The sequence below is a fragment of the Apteryx mantelli genome, chromosome 2, assembly GCF_036417845.1.
Source record: "Apteryx mantelli isolate bAptMan1 chromosome 2, bAptMan1.hap1, whole genome shotgun sequence".
NCBI lineage: Eukaryota > Metazoa > Chordata > Aves > Apterygiformes > Apterygidae > Apteryx > Apteryx mantelli.
The window spans coordinates 105,867,326-105,888,800 of record NC_089979.1 but is presented as its reverse complement, the minus strand read 5'-3'; the positions used below and the strand labels follow the sequence as shown (position 1 = coordinate 105,888,800).

The 21,475-nt window shown below is 39.1% G+C and overlaps 1 protein-coding gene across 11 annotated transcripts in view; it reads right to left on the bottom strand.

Moving 5' to 3' along the window:
* The window catches only part of TNS3 (tensin 3), a 332,367-nt gene that overhangs the window by 129,769 nt on the left and 181,123 nt on the right, over positions 1–21,475 (bottom strand). For all 11 annotated transcript variants that reach the window (XM_067291189.1, XM_067291185.1, XM_067291188.1 and 8 more), the window contains 2 exons: positions 12,467–12,508; positions 290–342 (listed from right to left, as the gene is read on the bottom strand). In XM_067291189.1, coding sequence (XP_067147290.1) covers positions 290–342; positions 12,467–12,508 — 95 coding nt within the window. The remainder of the gene's footprint in view (positions 1–289; positions 343–12,466; positions 12,509–21,475) is intronic.

The window sequence follows — 21,475 nt, the reverse complement described above, 5'->3', positions numbered from 1 at the left end:
CATATACTGTCTACTCTAATTTTGGCTTCTTTTTCAGGCTGAACCTGGCACCTTACCTAGTGTCCTTCCTGATAGAATAATCAGGAGACCAGAGTCATTAAGATAAGTGTAAGCTCTGCAAATATGCCTAGTTGTTTTCTCAGATAGGTATTGTAACATGGTCTTTGCATAATAGGACATGTCTTGCACAAGACTGATCTTAGAAAAATCAAAAGCACAAATTGCAAAAACCTAAAAGCACCATAGCATTATGTGACACTACTACACAAAATATTTAAGAAGCACTTACCGTGATACTTTGTCACAACAGAAAGATGAGCTTTTTGAAAAACTGCTGGAATTCTGAAACAAACAAAAGCAGACTGGTCAATCCGGTAGCTTCCTTGCAGCCTTGTTTTCCCCTCCTTTTTAGTAAAATTCATCACACTTTAAAGTACCATGACCTAGAGAAGTATAATGACTGTGTCTTTAGGGATCATAACTACATGAAACTCTTCAAAAATGTTATTTTTCACTATTTCTCCATCTCCGTACTCACTAGAGGGCTTCCAACTTTTCATCCACCTTTGGAAGTAAAGTTAAATTATTTTAATACTTTTGCTCTCCTTACAGTTCTCTGTGGCTAAAAATTGGTAAAAGAGTCAATCACCAAAATTTGCATTATACAGCTATGTATTCCATAATATTACATCCCACCTGTGGCACACTATAGCAACAATGGGATAAGAGAGTATAACCTCCCTGTGTTTTGCCAGGTTATGCTCAGCACTTGATAGAGAACACAAGTGGATTCACTACTGCCAGAGAAAGGCTGGCTGTCTAACACAGTTGAAGTCTTTTGTGCTTTTCATGCTAATTCCGCATTAAGATTAGAGAAGACATCCAACGGATTTCTGAGGGGATGGAACCTGGATTTCGGAATAAACCCTTTGACTGCAAAAGTAAGTCCTCTCAAGAGATTTTCTTATATTGAAAAACATACTTCATTTATTCATGTAAGATGGCCTTGTGAGTTTGAACAAAAACCCGAACTGCAGTGATTTTGCTTTATGAGAATTTACCATGTGTCTTTAGTAGTTCCATTTGTTGAATAATAGTAATTAGGCATTAAAGAGCATCCTTGGGGATGGAACCTTGGGGATGGAAATTCTCTCACCTAATTTAGGTGACAGAATCGAGCTCAAAATTGAGCACCAATGCCACTGTTGCCTAAGCTCCCTTTGTATGTAATGGAGAGAAACAGACATCCACAGGGGACAGTATTCCCTCCAGACAGGTTTTCAGAAAAAGACAGCTATTACAACATTACCATTAAATAAACATAAAAAGAAAAAAGATTCACTTTATATTGAGATGCATCTTTTTATACAGAAAATCATAAGTACACTTGAATGCATCAGTAACTCCATTAGAGAAAAGCTCTTTGTTCATTTCCTGTCCCAAATTTATGCTTACTGTACATAAAAATTCATGGAAAAGTTTATAGAAAGGAAAGGTAATGGCTGGAACTCTGATAAACCCTTTCTATTTTAGATCTGCACACGACAAATATTCCCAAACTAAATAACTCATGCTAGAATGGAAGAGGCCTTAGGACATTTCATACAAGGACACTATTTATCAAAAGCTGGGAAAAGCTAAGCTGCACACATGCCTCTTCCCAAAATTTCTGGAGATGAGCTGTTCCAGCAAATTTTAAGCCAGCACACCTGGTGGCACAAGATGCACTTGGTCCTAGTTTCATGAGTTGCTGTGTGGTACTAAATATCTCTCTCTCTACTAATGCAGAAAAACAAAAAAGCAGGAAGCTTACTGCATTGCATACTATTTTCGGTTTAAGTTAATCCTTTCTCAGGATTTTGAATGCTATAGGCAATACACAATGGGCGCTACTACAATTAAACAACTAATAACCAAAACTGAGGACAAAGTTTTTGGTTGGGGGTCTGGGTGTGCGGGGTTTGTTTGTTTGTTTGTTTTTAATAACTAGAAAGGAGGTAGGGGAGCATGCTTCTCCCTCCACTTGCTTGGTTTCTGTTGGTTACACAGGTGCATGTATTGCTTAAGGAGTACTTCTACCATTTTTCAAAAATTTTTACTATTAATCCTCCTTTTAATCTGAATCAGCAGTCATTTCAGGCTTCCTCTGCTAAGAAAAAAAAAGATAAAATAATACTTTATTGAATGTCACTATAGCATATAAACTGAACAGTGCAAACCACTAGCACAAAAGGATAACCTGTTAGCGATATCTATATTTAATTGTATGTGTGCCATGACATCCACTGAAATGCCCGATAGTATACCTTTTACCACTCTGTGTATCAAACTGGATGTTCCTGCCAACTTCCACAATGCAACAGCTGGTATCACGTAAAACATAAATTTTTAGGGCCATTTGGGAAAAAAAAAACTCTCCAAATATAATATAGTTTAAACCTTTATCTTAATTGTTGCTTCATATATATATATAAAATATAAATATATATATATACACAATTTAAAAGGACTCTTGTACTTCTGAAGTCTGGCGTGAGTATCAAGCTTTACTGCATGATCTCAACAGTTGCAATATTCTTTAGTCTGTCATTATTGGTACACTTTTATACAAATTAGAAACTTCTGGAGAGCTCCCAAAATCAATGGAACAACACAAGTCTTCAAAAGGATACTTTGATTCAGCATGTGAAACTTTCCATTGTCTACATATGGCACGCTGTACAGCTAAATTTTACCTAACCATTCATAAGGTCAAGATCACCTTGTAAATTATATATTGACTACAATCAGGGACTTGTTGACAAATGGTCAAACAGTCAAGGACACACCTCCATTTTTCTATATATCCTCCAAATTCTGGTCCCTTTCTCTACCCTTCCATGATTTAACCATCTTTCAGGCAGCAATGCATCCTCCTTTCTTCATTTTTTTCTGTGTTTTGATTTCTTGTTTACTAATTACCAACAACTAAACCACTAACTTCTCTCCTCACAGCTCAAACACTTTTATGGTTGTCTGAAATCCAATGAAGAAGTACGTATGACCTTGAATATATTTCAAAGCCATGTACTACAAAGTACTTACTGAAAAAGCTTTTTAAAGATTTGTAGAAACATGTAGCAATAATGCCCACCATGCCACAACATGATCTCAAACAGATGAGGAAGCAGTTACAGAGTTTCCTCACAACAAGCAATCTGTAAACATGAGCAATATCCCACCATGCTCCTGACTGAATTCAGCCTTAGCAGCCAATTAAAACAAAACTTGGAACTCACGTAACTGCTTTTCTTTTTTCCCTGTATTGTTTTAGGGTAATTTCGTTGATGAGAGGGGTTTCTTCTTTATCCAGGACTAAGCCGTACATATCTACCAGCAGAATATGAGTTTTACCAAGCACAGGATTCAAAGAAACACAGCAGACCATCCAGAAAGGTAAAATCATCTCAGTCCATGTATCAAAACAGTTTCCTACCTTGCTGCACACACTGCAGATACATGGCAAAGCATTTGGCTATTCCTTCAAGAATGGAAATGCTGACCAACATCTCCCAGGATGGACAATTACACAGAAAAAATTGCAAAAACTAGACCTGATTTTGATTGTGTCAACCAAAGGCAGTGGAGAAGAGGAAGGTAAATGAAAAGTAATGGTTCAAAATGAGGTGTTTCATAAAACACGGCTGAAAATTCAGCTATGCAAGATTGCTATTTCCATGCCACTGCAAGAAACAACTAAGACAGATCCAGTGGGGACAGTGCTTGATTTGTTGCTAATTAAAACCGACCATCCTGAGATTATACATTCCTGGTGTTATTCTTCCTTGACCTTCTCCCCAAGGTCCTTGATCCCCTTCTTCCTGGGACTGCCAGGCAATGCAGACACCATATATCCAGTCAGGTAAAAAGTGGGGTTTTGGAAAAACAAAACAAAACAAAACCAAACAAACAAAAAAACCCATCGACTTCTCTGATTCACCTATTCATTCTGCTTTTAGGAATTTTTTCACATACATATGCAAATCAATCCCGAACAGTAACATATGCAAGTTATCCCTAGGTAAATAAGCACAAAGAGCCTTTTGGTCAGTTTAGCTGCAATTGTTCTACAAAAGCCAGCAGGGGGAAGCAATTGCTTTTCAAATTACAGTGGTCTTCTCTGCAGCCACAGGATGATGTTATTAAGGAGCAAATTCATTCCAACCTAGTTAATGAGCCATCACCTTTCCTAATGAAAACTCAAGCCATACAACTCTTTCCTTCACATTGTCCTTACTGCTCTTTTTACTGCTTCTGGCTCCTGTACCTAGTTTCAGGTGCACTGAAGAGCTTGCTAACCCATTTCTCTCAAAAATGCAGTCCTCAGAGGAGATGCTTCCAGAGTAGACCACAAAACAAGCTTGACCTGGGAGATGCCAAAGCTAAGAAACAGGTCCATATTTAATTCTACATCTTTCCATTAGACCACAGTAGCCACTAGAAGGTAAGTGCGCCAGCAGAGCCTGCTGTCAATAGAAGTGCAAAAAGTAGGAAAGCTATTGTATAGCAGTTAAAGAAAAGCTATTCCACCACTAGTTCCAAACATAACAAGCTTTTGCGATCAGTCCCCTTCATTCACCTTCCTCTGACACCATCACCAAGGGTGAACCTGCTTATGGATTACCTGGTCTACCTGGTCAAGTAACAAGCTTGTGCTGTCCCAGGTAGCAGGTGGTGGCTCACACAGTTACAATCTCTCTTCTAGGCCTTCTAAGGTTTCAGAGGAAAAATAGATTACACAGATGTAGCAGATGACACAGGCCATCTGACACAGGTACTAGACATGCTGGAAGGGTGGCACTGAGACTTGAGCCACTTTCTGTACTAGTCGAGCAGAAAACAGGAATAAGAAATAGCTTCTCTGCTAAGCCTGTATCCCCCCGGCCCTTGAAGAAAGGTAGCTTCTCAAGAAAAGAAATGGGGACAATCAAGTCCTATATTTGTAAAAAACGTGTCTCAGGAAGAGGGCCGCATCCTTTCCACATCCTGAATAAGGGGACTTGGACAACTAGAAGGCTTACACATTTCATAGGCTAAATTCCTCCCTAGTGGGAGGAACAGAGACCAGAAAGTCCAGGGAAGGGGAAAAGGAGATAGGGAGATAAAAATTTTGCCCCAAATAAATTCATTTGCACAGTATCAGTACACTGATACTTTACACTACCTTTTGCCTAACAGCTCTAAGAAAAGTCAAAATCAGTCTGCAAGCTGGTAGTCTCCAATACCGAAGCAAATCTAGACATGTGGGCCACACACAGGCTCAGAAATGCCAGGCAGAATAAGACTTACCCTTCTTGAGATTAGAATCAAAAACAGGCTAAGGAATGCAAATGAAAAAATGGTTTAGTGGTCCTTTCCCAAGGACCTGTCCCTAGCATTAAACTTTCATACAATAACATAGTGTCCACTTAAGGGCAATCTGAGCAGAATACAAGAATTACTGATTTCAAGGACAAAATTGTTTTAAAACAACAGCTGAGACACCTGTACAGGAACTATATGCACTTCTTGGTAACAGCACTACAGATGATTTGTGGCTTCAGGATCTGACATGCATTTGCACAGCTCATCTTTTTCCCTCATGGGCTCTTCTTGAAGGTGAGCCTTAACAGGTGCAAGGGGGTACCTCCTAACTTACCTAAGGCAAGTTAATGAGTATTCTGTGACAGAGGGATGAAGATATATTTAGGAAGAAAAACTTGGATCTATTTGGAATATAAATATTTTATTTGTGCCCACTTTTAATGTTGATATAAGCACCAGGAAACTTGATTAGTTATTCTGTACATAAAAATTACATGCATTTTATAAAGCTTTTAATTAGCTTACAGAACTTGTTGCCAGAGGATTGTCTGAAGCAGCAACACCATACCCGCATATAAGAATATGAATAGTGAGATAGATCAAAGATACAACTGAACACATTTTAACCAAGTTTGTGATGATTATTTTTACTTTGCAAACCCTGGATAGAGATCAGAAGAAATTCTCTAACCTATTCTAAAGCACAGTGTAACCATTCTATACACTTCAAGAGACTGCAGAAAAGATAGGACAATGAACTACACAGATAGTTGGATTGCACCATGATGATAATTCCTACTGACACAGTAGTTGCTTTTAGAAGCTACAGAGAAACATATGGTTGGATGTCTTGGATGAGAACCAAAATTTGCATAATCTTTTGGCTTCTGGCTTTAGAATGATCTCTAATGTGAAAGATTCATGCCTTGTGAATACAAACATCTCTGTGATACTGTGTATCTATTCCTGCCGTAAATACTGGGAAAAAAGCCTCTCTTTTGGAGCTGACCTTCTGCAGAAGAGATTTATCATTATGTCTGCTGCAAACAGCTATTCATCTGGCTGTACCTTTTATTTTCGTTCTGTATACTGTGTTCTGTATAAATAATGATTTGGTTTCCCAGTGTAGTGTAACAGCAGGAGTCCACACAGACATGCCCCTTGCAAGTAGCAGTATTTGCAGAAGTTATAAATCCCAGCTTGCTTTTCTACCAGAAAACTGCTTTTCTACCAGAAATTACCCTAACTCTTTGCTGCTGGCAAAGCTGCTCGCATGAGTCCTCCCTAACACACTTCAACCAAGGCAGGCCAGGCTCCCCTAAATAGCTTAACTGCAGGGCTTCGTAATCCAGCTCATCTAAATTAGGTTTGTGGGGCACTCCAACAAGCAGTTCCAGCTACCAATCTGGAGGGGCAAGAAGGCATTGACTGGGGGCAGGAACATCATCCTCCAGCTCCCTTGGATTGAGAGAGCAGTGCTACCCACAGCCTGACAATTCCTGGGACACCTGGGTCTTCCCTCCATCCCTTTTCCTTTTCTTAAAATAGAAATTCATAGCAAAGGAGATGGCACATAGCAAACTTTTGCTACTAATGGCTTTGCAAGCTAGAAAACTGAGTGCGCCCAAAAGTACATATTCAAGCAAGAATGAGGCACAACTGATGTTTTCGTTCATATATAATTTTACAGCTATACATATTCCACATCTGGAGAAAAACAAAGTTTCTGAAGCCTTAATTCTACAGTGTATCCAGACAGTTCACACTGAAGCTAGCCACCAGCACTAGGCAATGCCACATAACACCCGAACGCTAGCCAGGGAGCCTGCATACATGGCCCGTCTCTTGCATGCACAGAGCAGGAACACACCTGCTTAGGTGAGCTAGACTTGAGAGTGGCAACACTGAAACAACACGTGCAGCCTGGGTACCCAGCAGGCTCTTTCAAGCCCTCTCAAACTGTTTTGTGATTTGCACATGCCTTGCCACACAAAGGGAGGCCCCTTTGGTTCTAATGGAGAATGCATCTGATTTAAAGAAATGTGCAAAAAAATCATCAGAAAGTTTAAACAACACTCAATGTCTTACTGTAAACATTCCACAAAATGGGGTGGCAATTTCTTTATACAGAAGTATCTTTTCAAAGAGTCTGGCTAGCTGAGTATTTCTGAGTAGGTGGTGGGAGACATTCACGCAAGACACGTTTCAACCACTGACAACTACTGCTTGGCACCAGAAACAGTAAGGAGAAGGGACTTCACAGATTCAACACGATGGATTTGCAAAACTGCTTGCCATGTTTTCCTGTTGCTCTCACTGAAAGCTGCAAAGCTCAGCCCCTGGTCTATACCAGCTAGCCACCTTTAAAGAGTGTGGAAAAAATAAATAAAAAAGGGAAATTAGTTCACATTTAGTGCAGAGATATGGGACATTTTAAAAATGCCTCTGTTTTGTGCCAATGGTAACTTACTATCTATGTTAGATAGCAACAGCTGCAATGTGCGTCTTGCTGCTCAGGTGAAGGTTTGGCAGGCAAGGCTGACAGGCAGCTTCTCTGACCTTTTTTTTTTTCTTCTTTTTTTTAAACAACAGTGGGACAATCAAAATTCAAATTAAAAGTCAAGCAACAATAAAGTTACAGACATCCTTGACGCAGCGTCACGTCAGCCACAATACACACATTTATTTCCATTATCTGTAGGGACGATCTTTGCCTGTAACCGTATAAAAGGCACAGTTCCTTTCTGTGGTTAGCACATACTATCTAGGAGCTCTGAAGAAATAACAATCTTTTCTTAAGTCTCAAGTGAGATCCAAAATATTTCCCTCTCTCTCCCCAAGTCTCAGACTCTCGCTTTCTCCTTTTTTCCTTCTCTCGAGCTCCCCTTTTCTCCTTCAGTCGCACACTACATGGTCATTCAAAACAACAGAGCCCTGAGCTTTCTCCTTTAAGAGCTAATCCACATGCGGCGCTCATTTCTGACTCACATTATTAATCTCATCCTTTTCTCTTCATTTCCCGATTTTCCCCTTTTTCTCAGGGAAAGGATCGTGCTTGCCATGGTCTCAGGGTTTTGATTTAACTTTATTCTTTGTGATTTTCTGAGTTAGTCCTCGAGAAGAACAGTACATTTGGGCCACATAAGCCAGTACCTTTGCTAGCACACCTCAGTTCGGGCTTGCAGCACAAGCCCGCCAGCCTCTCCCAGGACAAACAACAACAGCTCCTTGCGTGATCCCAGGTGTGTTTGATCGCTTGCCAGGAAAGGAACATGCCCATCTCCCTTAATACACAGAATTGTGTTAAAGCTACAGGATTCACAGCACTATATTCTATGTTGTTACTGCCTCGGTCTCCATTACAGGTCAGTCAAAACAGAAAAAGTGATGCAAAATACAGGTGGATCATTGCATCTGTTGGATAACAGGTGACAATGTTGCTCAAAGGTAACCCAAAAATAAGGTTGCTTAGGGAATATCTAAGGGGCTAGATCATCCAGACAAGACAGCAAGGGAATTCGCCAACACTTTGACACTGCCAGTTACCACTAAAGGAGCCAGACAGCAAAAGCCATTCAGAAGGAAACCAGCTATCAGAGAGTGTTTTACTGCCCTCCCGCCCCGAGGCAGTGTGATAGAAGAAACACACAAAAAGTCATTCTTGTTCCAGGGGAGGTGGCTTCGGGAAGATTTTTATATAAAGACAAACCACACTGCTATGATTTCAAACACTTCTTCTCAAATTAAGTAAAAGCTGCTGCGAAGACGACTTTCATAAAACTTGTGAGGAGTCCCTCAGCTTGCATCAGAGTGGTGGCAGAGACAGCAGAGAAAATGGCAATGCCAGTTTTGTTAGTCTAAATTTCTTGCAAAAAGAAAGAATTTCCCAGGGAACTGAAAGCACAGAAAGCACAAAGTGAGCTTTGCATACTGCCTCCATCCCTTTTCCATGGCCCGGCCCACAGCGTAAACTTCTGCCAGAGGCACAGTTCTCATCTGACATCTGTTGCAGGTAGCTCTCCAAAGAGCAGAGCTCCACTGCAAATTTAAGGGAAACTTATGATGTCTGTATTTAAGTATGACCATGTTAAATATTACATAAGGAGTGAGTTTACCTCAACTGCCTACAATAATACATGTGCTTCCACTCTGGTTGTAGCATAGCTTCATAATTACTCCAGAAATTTCAAACAACTTCCTGAATAAATACCATCCGCAGACAATCTAATTAAGCACAAGAGACACAGCAGGGCATAAAAGCTTCTGCATTAATTTCACACCTGCTACAGTAAGGATAAGGTTTTTAATGCAAGTCTCGTACAGCATGAGTCAATGGCACCCAACTCAAAGTTTCTGCATGTATGCACTGTATACTGTATAACTGAAAAGATACAGCAACATCCACTACAGTGAAAAGATAAAAATGTGGTGGCAGAAAGACTTCAAAATTATCTCCTAAGTTTCTCTCTGACCTAGACAAAGATGCAAGAGATCAAAACTGAAGCATCCAAACATTCATCTCCAATTCAGGACCCTACTTACTAACAGAAAATTATGTGTACCAATGCACTTCTTGGAAAGAAAGTGACAGAATCACTTCTCCTAGTCTTTTGTGTACACTGTTAGAAACATGAAGCCTCACTTTTTTTTTTTTAATATTAAGAACAAAATAAGATTCTAGTCCACAGGGGCATGAGGAAGACCTCTAAATGTAAGGAAATGCACTTGACTTCCTGCGTAAGGAAATGTTACCCATGTCTTAGAGCTATCCCAAACATCAGAATTAAGTTAACCAAACTTTGGTTCTGATGATATCTTGAATTCAAGCCAAGCTCTCTTTGCTGATGTTCATAGCTTTCCTATAAGCTGTAGCAGATGATGCTGGAAATACTCTTTCAGCAGCCACATTGCTGGGAAAAAGCAACGGAGCTTTTCTTTCCTAAACAGCCCAGTGTTATGAACAAGATGGAACGCAGAGGGAGGAAAGGAGAAGAAAACCCAGAGCCAAAAAAGGGTCAGGCATGTTAATGCATTCTCTTTCCAGTCAGATAATAAAACAAAAGGAGAACAAACATGGCATGAATTTAGCAGGCAGAGATGGCAGAGTGACAAGGAATGCACCTCCCATTAGCCCTGTACAATATGGGGGGTGTGCTGCAGTCATGGGTCACAGAAGCGGAGCGGCGACAGCCTCATCGAGGCCCTGGCTACATCTAGCTCCACTGTTTGAGACAGCACTTGGTTATGAAACTCCAGCTTTATACTCCTTGCTTTTCCAGGCAGGGATGGTCTTCCTACCAGAGTGCTTCAATGGGGAACTTTCTCCTGGTTCCCAATCCCCACCATCCCTTTGCTCCCAGGGTACTGTTCCATGGAAAGGAACTAGCAAACATTTCAGGTACCGTGCTAATGGACAAATAATAACCAATACAATATATAACAGGACAAAAGGCACAGCTGAAAAAGCACAGTTTGCCACTAAGTTTGCTTCAAAACGGCTGGCTGTGCATGAGCTACCACATGTACAGAAAAAGGGTGAGGGAGAAAAGTATTACCTTGGCCTGCGTAATAAGCAACCAGGACAAACAGAAAACCCTCAGAAGTTTTCAGATGTTATACAATGAAGCTAACAACTTCCAATTAACAATAGAAAACTATCTGCAATTATTTTCAGACAATGTATCTCATTATTTTGCCTCATAATTGTTACACTAGAAGCAGCTGTCAAAACTGATTATTCATATACAAATAACTGAGAAGTTTATTCTGTTTTTTGGGGGTTTTGGGGGGTTTTTTAGTTGATTTCTCTAGTTAAGGAAGAGGAGAGTGAAGCGAATGGAGAAAATCTTGTCACAAGACAGTTTAGCTGTTTTCAATATTCAATACATTCCAGCCATTTAGAAATAATTGTAACTTTACTGGAAAAGTGTGGATAATAGCATGGATGCAACTGATCTTGGCTGTACTAAAACCATCATGCCACCCCAGGTAAACAAGCTATATTGCTAACAGATGCATCCTCTTTGAAGGTCTCCTTAGTCTAGGCCCAGAACTCTTCGCACCCTGAGCAGATGAGGTGAGTGATGCCGGCAGAAGCCTGCAGCATGGAGCCACAGGCAGCATTGCAAAGCAAACCCAACATACACACACCTAACACTGTGAAACAGATGCCCATTTATTGCAAAAGAGAGCCAATGCTCTTGAATTTAACAATCAGTTGGGGAAGACTGTATTGATCTTGCAAGTCCTTCTCCCTGCCTGTTTTTAAACGTTAGACTCACCTTTACAATGGTGAATCATTACAGTTGCCTACTGTGATACTGCCTATGATAATTGATCAATACTTAACCATAGGTATCTCTCACGATTTACTTTGAAAAAATAAAAATAAATCAAATAAACTTGACACCTCTGATAAAAAGCAATAGTAAAAGGACCTCAAAAAGTCTTCAAACATTGCACAGAATCTGTCACTATTTTTTCTTCCTTGTTTTATTTATTTCACAGAAATTGTCCTAAAAATACACTTACAAGTGATATCAGTGTTAAAATATGTCATACTTCCCATTCTAAGAACTTTTCACAAGATTTAGAAGATTGGGTTCTGTTGCACTTTAAGTGTATTTAATACCAGTTGTACCAGTACTCAGCAGTAAGAATAATGCAGGGTTGGGAACAGATATTTCATTTCTTTTGTAAATAACATGGCACAGTAACTTAAAGAAATAAAGACAAAAAGATGAACTGCACATTGACCACAATGCAAGAACTAATATTCTTCCTGCTGAAAAATTGCCTTGGATTTCTGAACTCCTCTAAATATAATAAGATTATAAAATTTTAATATTTCTCTTTAATTCTTCCCTGCTCAAGTCAGAAATGTGAAACCCAGAGTTCATTTCATTGTGCCTGGATAAACTCTGGGGAGGGGAAAATAAGTGTTCCCACTATTTACCTTAATCAAAGTGTAATTTCACATAGTACAGAAACCAAAGTACATGCTTTGAAAACGTTCAGCAATAAATGTTTTGTGAAGATGTAATGAAAATGAACAATCACAAACAGGAAAGTAAATCAAGTTAAGTAAATGAAAAAGAAATAAAATATAATAAATATAACTTACAGTTCTGGTTACATGACTTTTAAAGGCCTCAGAGTTATTGGGCTGCAAAAGGAGAAAAAAAAAAGAACAAAACTGACTTTGTTTTTCCAGTTAGTTTGTTAACTATATTGTAAGAAATCCTCTCATAATGTATACATACAACAAAATAAATCATTCAGAAATATACATACATTCTACAGTATTAACAACCAAACCATCTTTCAAAACAGATACATAAAAGGAATTTATTTCACACTATCATCTCCTGAGCTCAGATCCTGGAAGCCAGCATTCAGTTACTGAGGGTGATTCATTCCAAGCTATGATATACATAAAGAGGTGTACGTTGGTTAACTGTGCAACTACTATTGTGTTTCTCTCATTCTATGCTTCTTGATGAAAACAAATAAAACAACCAACCAACCTCCCCCACACTTTTATGGGTACAGGTAAAAGAGAACTGTCTGGGATCATTTTTCAAGCACTGAGTGAAATCTCTGCTCAAGGTTTTCAAATGCACAAACTTGTACCTCTCTGGGCTCAGCAAGAAATCTTTTAAAAAAAATTAGCCAAAGTATTAATATGAAAATCTAACTTGAATCACTAGCAGGATAATTTTCCATTACTACCTACTTCTCTAATGATGACTACAATTAGCATTAAATTAAGGTAATATAGTGGGGAAGTACAGTAGAGAAATAGGGTTAAAAGGCCTCAAAGCGTTTGCTTAGAACTTCAGCGAGGGCAAGACTTAGCATTTTAGGAGAGAATATACACTCTAGATTAAGGATTTTACCATTTGGGATTATAATGGGACAATAATAGAGGCATTTAATCTTGAAAAACCCTCATGAAAATGAGAGAACTAAGTAGCACTAGACCTAACTAGCTGTCATAGGTTAGAGAAGACTGCATGAAACTTTAATGTTCCCTGTTCTGCAAATCTGTGAAGGGTCAACTGCGCGTAACGGTTAATGTTTAGCTGCCTAAAAGATTGCTTCAGAAGACAGTTTCAAATTCTGCGCAAAAAGCAACTAGGTTTTACTCAAAAGACGTTAAAGCTAAATCATAGCCAAATATCTTGCTCTTGTAATAACAGCTTTATCATCACAATCCATCCTATGGACTCCAAAATCATTACACAGGCTGAAAAATCTTATGTACAAATTTTATACAGAGGAGGGATCACTTCATGCACCGGTGAAATACAGTCATCTCCAGAGTGAAACACAGCAGCTGTTAACACAGCACCCAGCAACACCTTCACTAGAGTTTAGAAAGAGAAGTGCAAAACAATACCTTACACAAATGAAGCCTCAGCTTTATCGTATCCAAATAAGGCATAAACTAAAAGGAGCAGGAAAGGAAGAGGTAAAAATACATAATCAAACCTTGTTTCTCCTCTTCATAGATTTCATTGGTACACTACCACACACACACACTAAGCGACAGGTAAAGAGCAATTGGTATTGAAGCTTACTTATTTGGAGAGCACGCCCAAGGGGGATGGAGGGAAAAAGTCTCAAGAAACTGTTTTCTGGTTCAGACCATATTAAAATAGCACAACAGAAAGAAAACCCAGTTGCTCCTGAATCACCTCACTGACCACAGCTGGATCCTCCTGCAACCTCAAGACTGGGGCAGTAACTCACAGCGTGGTAGCACTAACAAAGGCGAAAGCAGCATGTACACACACAGGAACACAGTGTTTGCCCAAGCTCGGAGTTCCAGCCTCTGCCCAAGGCAGATTACAAGTACCCCAGCGTACCTGAATGACCAGGAATTTCCACAGAACTGTGTCCCAGAGGCATCAGCACAGGAGACACCTGAAAATCTGACTCCAAAGCCTGCCACGTGGAAGATGCTTTGACCTAGAGATACAGCTTTGTAACTGTCAAATCTTTTTTTTTTGGCAGGTCACTGAAGTTCAGTTTCTTACTAGCAGAGATTTCACCACAATAAGGAAAAGAAAATACACACCTGTTGCACATTCAGATTTTATCTGAACTGCAAATGCAGTTAAAGATTTTCAGAGTTCAAATTATATTAGCGACACCTTACTTAACTCAGTGAGCCTGCACGCAATTTAATAGGGCATACATCCTCAACTAACCATGATCCTTATCGAGATGTGAGACTGCCTTGAATCCTTGATAACAGGCTTACAGTGATTTTATTTTTTGTTTTAAATCATGATTCAGGTAACTGGCAATGCATAGTTATTTCAACCAGCATCAAATAATTACAAGGTACACTTTGATGCAATTTTTTTTTTAATTACTGCTCAGATGATCGATCAGTCAATAGTTCCAAAAAAAAGTCCACCTCTAGGGCAGTTGTCATCACTGTGAGAGTTCTCATGACAGCAGTGTGATGCTGAATCAGCTAAAAATCTCCCATTTAAGCTTAACAATGATTTATCAAGGCCAACACATAGCTGAAGCAGCAGCTTTATATTTTATTCAGAGTGCACGCAACAGCAAAAATATCTTTCCTCTGAGCATTGACTGAACAGCTCTTATTTAGAAAACAATATCTGAAGTCAATACATACACTGATTTTCCTCCTCTCCTAAACAAAGTCTGCCATTCCCAAGCTCACTGATCCAGCTGCAGTTCCTCCCACGTACCAGAAAGGGTGAGGACAACGAAGCAGGCCACTTGGCACACCTCCTTCACTCAAGAAGGAACTTCTCCCACTTGACCCTTTTCATCTCAGCCTCGGTTTTTATGTGGTGCCTACCAGAAGCTGCACAGGAGACAGCCATGCTGCCTCCGTGCTAGCTGCCGATTTCCATTCACTGCAGGAAGCTCCACATGAGGCAAGTCCGGACTGTGTGGAGCCTCTCTGTGCTCCCAAAACAGACCCAGGCAGTGAATTTCTTCCTTATTTGTATTACCAAAAAATAATTGGAAAGAATTGGTACAGCTCATCAACTACCCAATCTCTACTGTGTTAATGTGCTAAGTACAGACATCCCAGTCAGTAGAACTACCATACAGACTGATAAGAACTATTAATTCCAGCCTAAATTGATTGTGAAACTTCAAAGTTGTTCTTCAGCAAATGAAAGGTGATACATAAAACAAATGCTTATATCACTGTAACCTATAGGAATACTGCTTCACAGTCTCCCTAGGACACTCACTGTAATCAAGCAGGAATAAAGAGGCACATATAGGAAAAGGCAAAAAAACAAACAAACAAACAAAAAACCCCAAAAGGTAATTTCTGGATTTACTTGGGGTTCTCTATGAGAGGAGAGTAGGGACTTCATGGGTTCCCTAAGTCAAGGGCTTGGAAAGTGCACCATCTGTTTTGCTCTTTTCACCACAAAGCCAATAGGCATGCTGAACCCAGTATCTGTCCTTCCAGCACAAGCAACCAATTTGCAGGATTTTATATAAAATAAAATTAAAAAGCAGGTCTATCTAATGTCTGTCAGTTCAGAAGGATATTTTTTGTTGTATTGCTCAGCTTAGCAATGGATTGGTGCAGCATGAAAGGTTTCCAGGCTAACTAATGCATGAACATGGAACAGAAGAGGAAGCAAGAGCATCCTCTTCTCCTTGTTAATTTTTACCGGTCTAAAATGGTTCTCCACCTTGTCGAGGTACTAGTAAGATGCCTCATATTCTCTCACTCTGCTAGAAATGACAGCTCTCTCCATCTTCCTTCAAAGACAGAATGCAGAGCGTGAGCAGCACAGAGCTGGCATTAACTATCTCAACTAGCAGGATGAGACTGTTTCTCTTTCCAACCCTCTTCCCATTAAGCCAGGAAGAAATGAACTGCGGAAAAAGAAACAACTCAGATAAAAAACATGTATATATGTGTACACATACACAGCGCCCAGCATCTATCTCTTTCCTTCAAACCTCATTCTTCTAAGGATCTACGCTCAAATTCACATACTCTCAGACTCATTACATCCCTTTAAAATTACTAAACCTGGGGCAAATATTGCCTTTCCTGCTGCATATTTGTCAAATCCAGGATTAAAATTACAAATAGACACCTCTTCAATGTCTAACTACTGTGGTACATTCACGGTGTGGAAGATCCAAGTTCAATCCCTGATTTGATGCAAATGAAGTGGGGCTTTGAAAGTATATTCTCATATCAAAGCTAAACATTAACAGTAAAACTATCAGCTGCATAAGATAGTTTGGCTACTTCTCAATTTTGAAAAGGTTTTAGTGAAAGCTTGACAATTTTTCTTGAAAAATGATCATTACTTGCTATGCTGACATGGGGTGACCACTCTAAAACACCATTGTGTTAATTATGAATCTCTCTAAGTCCTAAAAGATGAAATGAAAGGCGTCAGCAAGAAGCCAGGTTGACATCAGTCTATGGGGCATTCAGGTGAAAAAAGCAAAGAAAAACAAAAAGTTCTTACAGGAAAAGCCAAATTTTCTTATCTTAAGAACTCTGAAAGTCATTTGTCATCCCCTCCTTCCTTCTGACATCTTGCCACTCTATTTTTCTGCATCTCCTTAAACAAGAACCTGTGTCCTATTCACCTTACGTCCTCTGTTTCCATTTCCTCAGGTCTCTCTTAGTCCTCTATCCAAGTTGGGGGAGACAGCACAGTAAGCAAAAGACCTGCTACCTTGCAAGCAAAGCATCACTGCAAGTTAGAGTATCCCATCACATCCCATTTTCCTAATATTACCTATAAAAGGAACACAAATGCTACTAATCTCCATTGGGAAACTGAGGTCTATATTAATGGAATGATTTGCTCACTGTAAAACAAGAAATCAGGCAGAATATGAAATATTCAATCGTTTTACTTTGATTCAATATGAAGTACTAAACACTTCAATGATAATACATTATAGCCAATGGACATTACCTGTGTACCTCACCAATCACAGCATTTCAAGAATACCAAGCACAGAGAAGCATTCTTATTCCCACCTTCCCATAAAGACAGTTCAAAGAAATTTCAATTCATGTGGTTAGAAATAAGAAAAGCTTTGCTGTAGAATGAGCAAAATTATTCAAAGACCAGATATTTCTTCCAACTTCCATCCCACCTCCTCTTCCTGCCAAAAAAAGCCATCGCAGATCCCTGCCAACAACTCCCTAAAAAAGCCCCGCTCAAAGAAAAATAAAGATAAAGCCATCAAAACAAAAGATAAAATGACACTGCTATTATTAAAACACACACACACTTTATCTTCCTTTTAATAATTAAGAACAAGGAACACCCATCAGCTCTTAAATGAATGGGACAGGAGATGTTCTACCTCTTTGTTCATTCAAGACACACAGTTTCTTCACCTTTGTTAATATTTGGCTAATCAGTAGGGATTAAGTCCATCTTGCCCTTAAAGCTTCCCATTTGGATTTCCACTTTAAAGACACCAGAAAACAATGGAACTGCTGCTTGCCTCCCTTCCTCCCCAAAATCTACAATTTAGTGCCATGACACTTTTTCAGGAGAAGCCTTGAGTTTCAACCTCTCTCACTCCAGCATTTAATGACATAAAGCAAGAAGAATCAAAAGTAAGTCTATATGCAAACACTTCTACTACACACACTTTGTTACTTATATGTCACTAAATTATTGAGCTGATGTGGAAAAAAAAATAACCTAAAGCAAATTAAAGCAGCATATGATTCCTACCATGACAATAAATTAGAAGAACTACAGTTGAGTGGGATCTTATAGACTGAAGGTTGTTACTTAAGTAAATGAGCAAACATGACCCACTGGTATATGATAAAGCAGCCAGGCTAAACATTATTTAAACTAATGGAGGGGGGAAGGGGCCGCACAGATACCTATGCTTGTTGAAATTAATCCTGACTACAGGAAAAGTTGACTTTGAAATTACCGTTACAGGATTAATCATCTCTACTTGAAAGACAGGTAGCAGCCCTCAGAGGCACTGTAATACTTAGTGACAGAGTAACTGAAAAATTATTACTATTTTTTTAATGTTTAGCTGCCAGACTTTTTAGAGTTGGGATTGCTGTCCTCCGTTTCTTCTACAAGTTCCACTGTCAAGAAAACATTTTCAAAGACTAACTAAAAGTATACTTGCAAGGGACATGAGATCTCTTATTTCTGAAGACTGCTTTTGTTCAAAGAAAGCTTGACTTTAATTTCATTTTGCATTAGATCAAAACTTCATAGTCACTGTATTTCAACTTTTATTAAATCTTGTAATTATCTGATATTCCTAAAACAGTATGAGCTCTCCCTCCTGGCAAAGAATGACTGGCTCTTGAATATAGTATACACTGCACAGTAGATTTCAGGAACACTATATTCAAATCATATTGATTTTTGTTTAAAACCACAGTTTTTAATTTCTGCTCTGCAGACCTGTGGTGTCCACGGCCTTATTCTGAGAAGCACTTGAAACATAAGAACAAAAAATAACCCCCTTACAAATGCATTATACAGAGGCCCACATCAGCTCCCTTGTGAGGATCCACAAATCCAAAAAAGTTGAAAAGTAATCATGTCAAGTGTTTTCAGATCAGGCAGCAGCTCACGTTTTCTGTCAAGAAGCTATGGCCTCAGTCTCCGTTCCTGCTGATCTACAGCAGTGGAGGAAAGTGGCACTTCACTAACAAATCAAGAAATCACAAAAAATAAAAAGACTATTGATTGATAAAGCTGAGAAAAGGGAAAGGAAGAAAAAGTACAGCTCAAAGTTTAATAAAGCAAAATTGAAAAGCAAAAAAACCCTAAGTTTAAACAGAACTTCAAGGCACCTTTGCTTTCTCCTGTCAGGAAAGCTGTATGAATCAAAAGTGGAGAAAATCATTTCCATAAGACTCTCTCCAAAGTCCATAGATATCTCTCTGCATGGAGGCACTGGCACTACAGATGGTGACAAAGCAGGAACTGAACAGGCAAATGTAAAACTCTGCTGGATATTCCCACCCTTTGCAAACAAACTGGAGAACATCACCGTGCTGTTGCATTTCCTTTTTCATCACGTGCAACCTGTCAGAAGACAGGCAGTGATAATCCCAGCAGAGGGGCTCTGGTTAGACTGAGGAAAGGAGGCAGGAAAGATGATAGCAATGCAGAGGTTAGGTAGAATTGGCATGCCTTTTGCATCTTCCAATTCATGTTCGATTTGTGTATATCATGCTTGATTTCTGTGTATCTCATCGGTCCTGTGAATTCAGGTGATGAATACCTTTAGCTAAAGCTTTGACTGTAGCAGTGGCAGTGGGGAAAAAGCAAGTCTCTGTAAATAACATGGTTGGATATTTTCCTAGTTCTCCACACCTACGATTTCCATTCTCTTGCTTTAAAGACGAAAAGAAAAGAGGGAAAAAAAAACACAACAAAAACAAGAAATGAACTAGCCATAAGTGACTGAAATTTATTACAAATCAAACCCACTTGATGCAATTTCCCAGTGAAGCTTTTACTGCTTTAAGCCGGAAACCAAAAACACAACTGGCAGAGAGAGAGCTACACATGCCAGCTCCCAATTCAGCTTAGTCATTGTCATCATATTGCAGGGTGTTTGAAGGTCATACCTGATTAACCCAAGATAATAATCTTATGTCCTTCTAGGACTCAGATCCCCCTTCAAATGAAACTGGAGAAGGCAATCCTTCATCTACATGCTCAGACCTTCCCAACATCACCAATGGTAATGCAGCTTCAGATTTCTCAGAAAATCTCTTGCAGGCTCACATTAAAAACAGATGGACTGTACTCCATGGGAACGACAGACTGCTTCACATTTTTTCTGGGAAGATGCATTAAAAAAGTAAATGAATGCAATGAGGATAAAAATACATATTGTCATATCTATTGATCTTTCTCAGCCAAAGCATCTGGAGAGGACTGCATTCACCAATCATCATGGAATACTAGAACAAGAGGAGGTTTTGCTAAAAAGAACAAAATTTCTTCCAACACTACTGCGGTACTGAGTTTTCTTAAGGTTTCCTATCCTCCTCCTCCTCTCTTTCCCCTTATGAACTTGTCTTTTTTTTTTTTTTGGCCATATCATAATGTTTTTGCTAAAAGTCACTTTTAGTTTCTCTCGAGAAATTTCTGGGACTAGTTTCCCTGGGTCAGATATATGAACTGTCTAAACTCCCATACATTTCAAATAAAATCAGATACCTGATTAGTAGGAAGGCACCCAACTGTCTTGTGACTCCATTACTTGCTTCTTTCCCATTTTTTTTCCAACATATTCTTTCCTTCCCTCCATCCCTTAAAGAACAAAAACAAAAACTTTTCTCCCTAATTATTTTAACTGTGTTCCCCTCCTCTTTTGAGATGGGCCAGAGTGCAACTCAGCTCACTGTTCAAAATTATGGTTTTGGTTTGCTAGGAGAGGCCTGAATGCGAAAGTCTTATTTTTGTCTTCAAAAGTGGAAACAACAGGCTTGTATAGTTGAGGAAAACAGAGTTAAGCAAAATAAAAAAAGAAGCATAACTCCCCCAGTTTTCTATCAAAATGAGTAAGGCTTCCACCTCAGACTCAGAAAAATAGCTAAATAAAGTTCAGGAAGAAGTGATGTTTTAATAAAACATAAATAGCTGGGTAAGTGTCCTCTTAATCTTCCACCACTACAAGAGCCAGTTATGAAATGTGAGGTTTAAAAGGCAGCACTACAGGTATGCAGACTTCTCTGGCAGCCAGTTGAAAAAAAGAAGAAAGGTTACAGAGGTTAAATCAGAAATTTCTCTGGTAAAGATTACTAGTTAATTGTGCCTTAAAACTGACAAGTTATGCAGTGATAGGGACCATTTAACTGATGGAGTCATTTTAAGATAAGAGCGCATATATGCCATAAGGTTCAAGCCTTTGAGTCACATTTTGTTAATGCAAGACATGCAGCAGGAAATACGAGGGGCCTCTGAGGGAGTAAGCTTTCATTTTCTTTATTCTTTTTAAAGATACAGTACCATGAACAATGTGTAAAAAAATAATAATAATAATAATAATGAGGACAAGCTTGCTACTTTCTTCATGTATCTTAAATTATTCTAGAATACTTCCCAGAATCTGAAAGTGACCTCAAAAT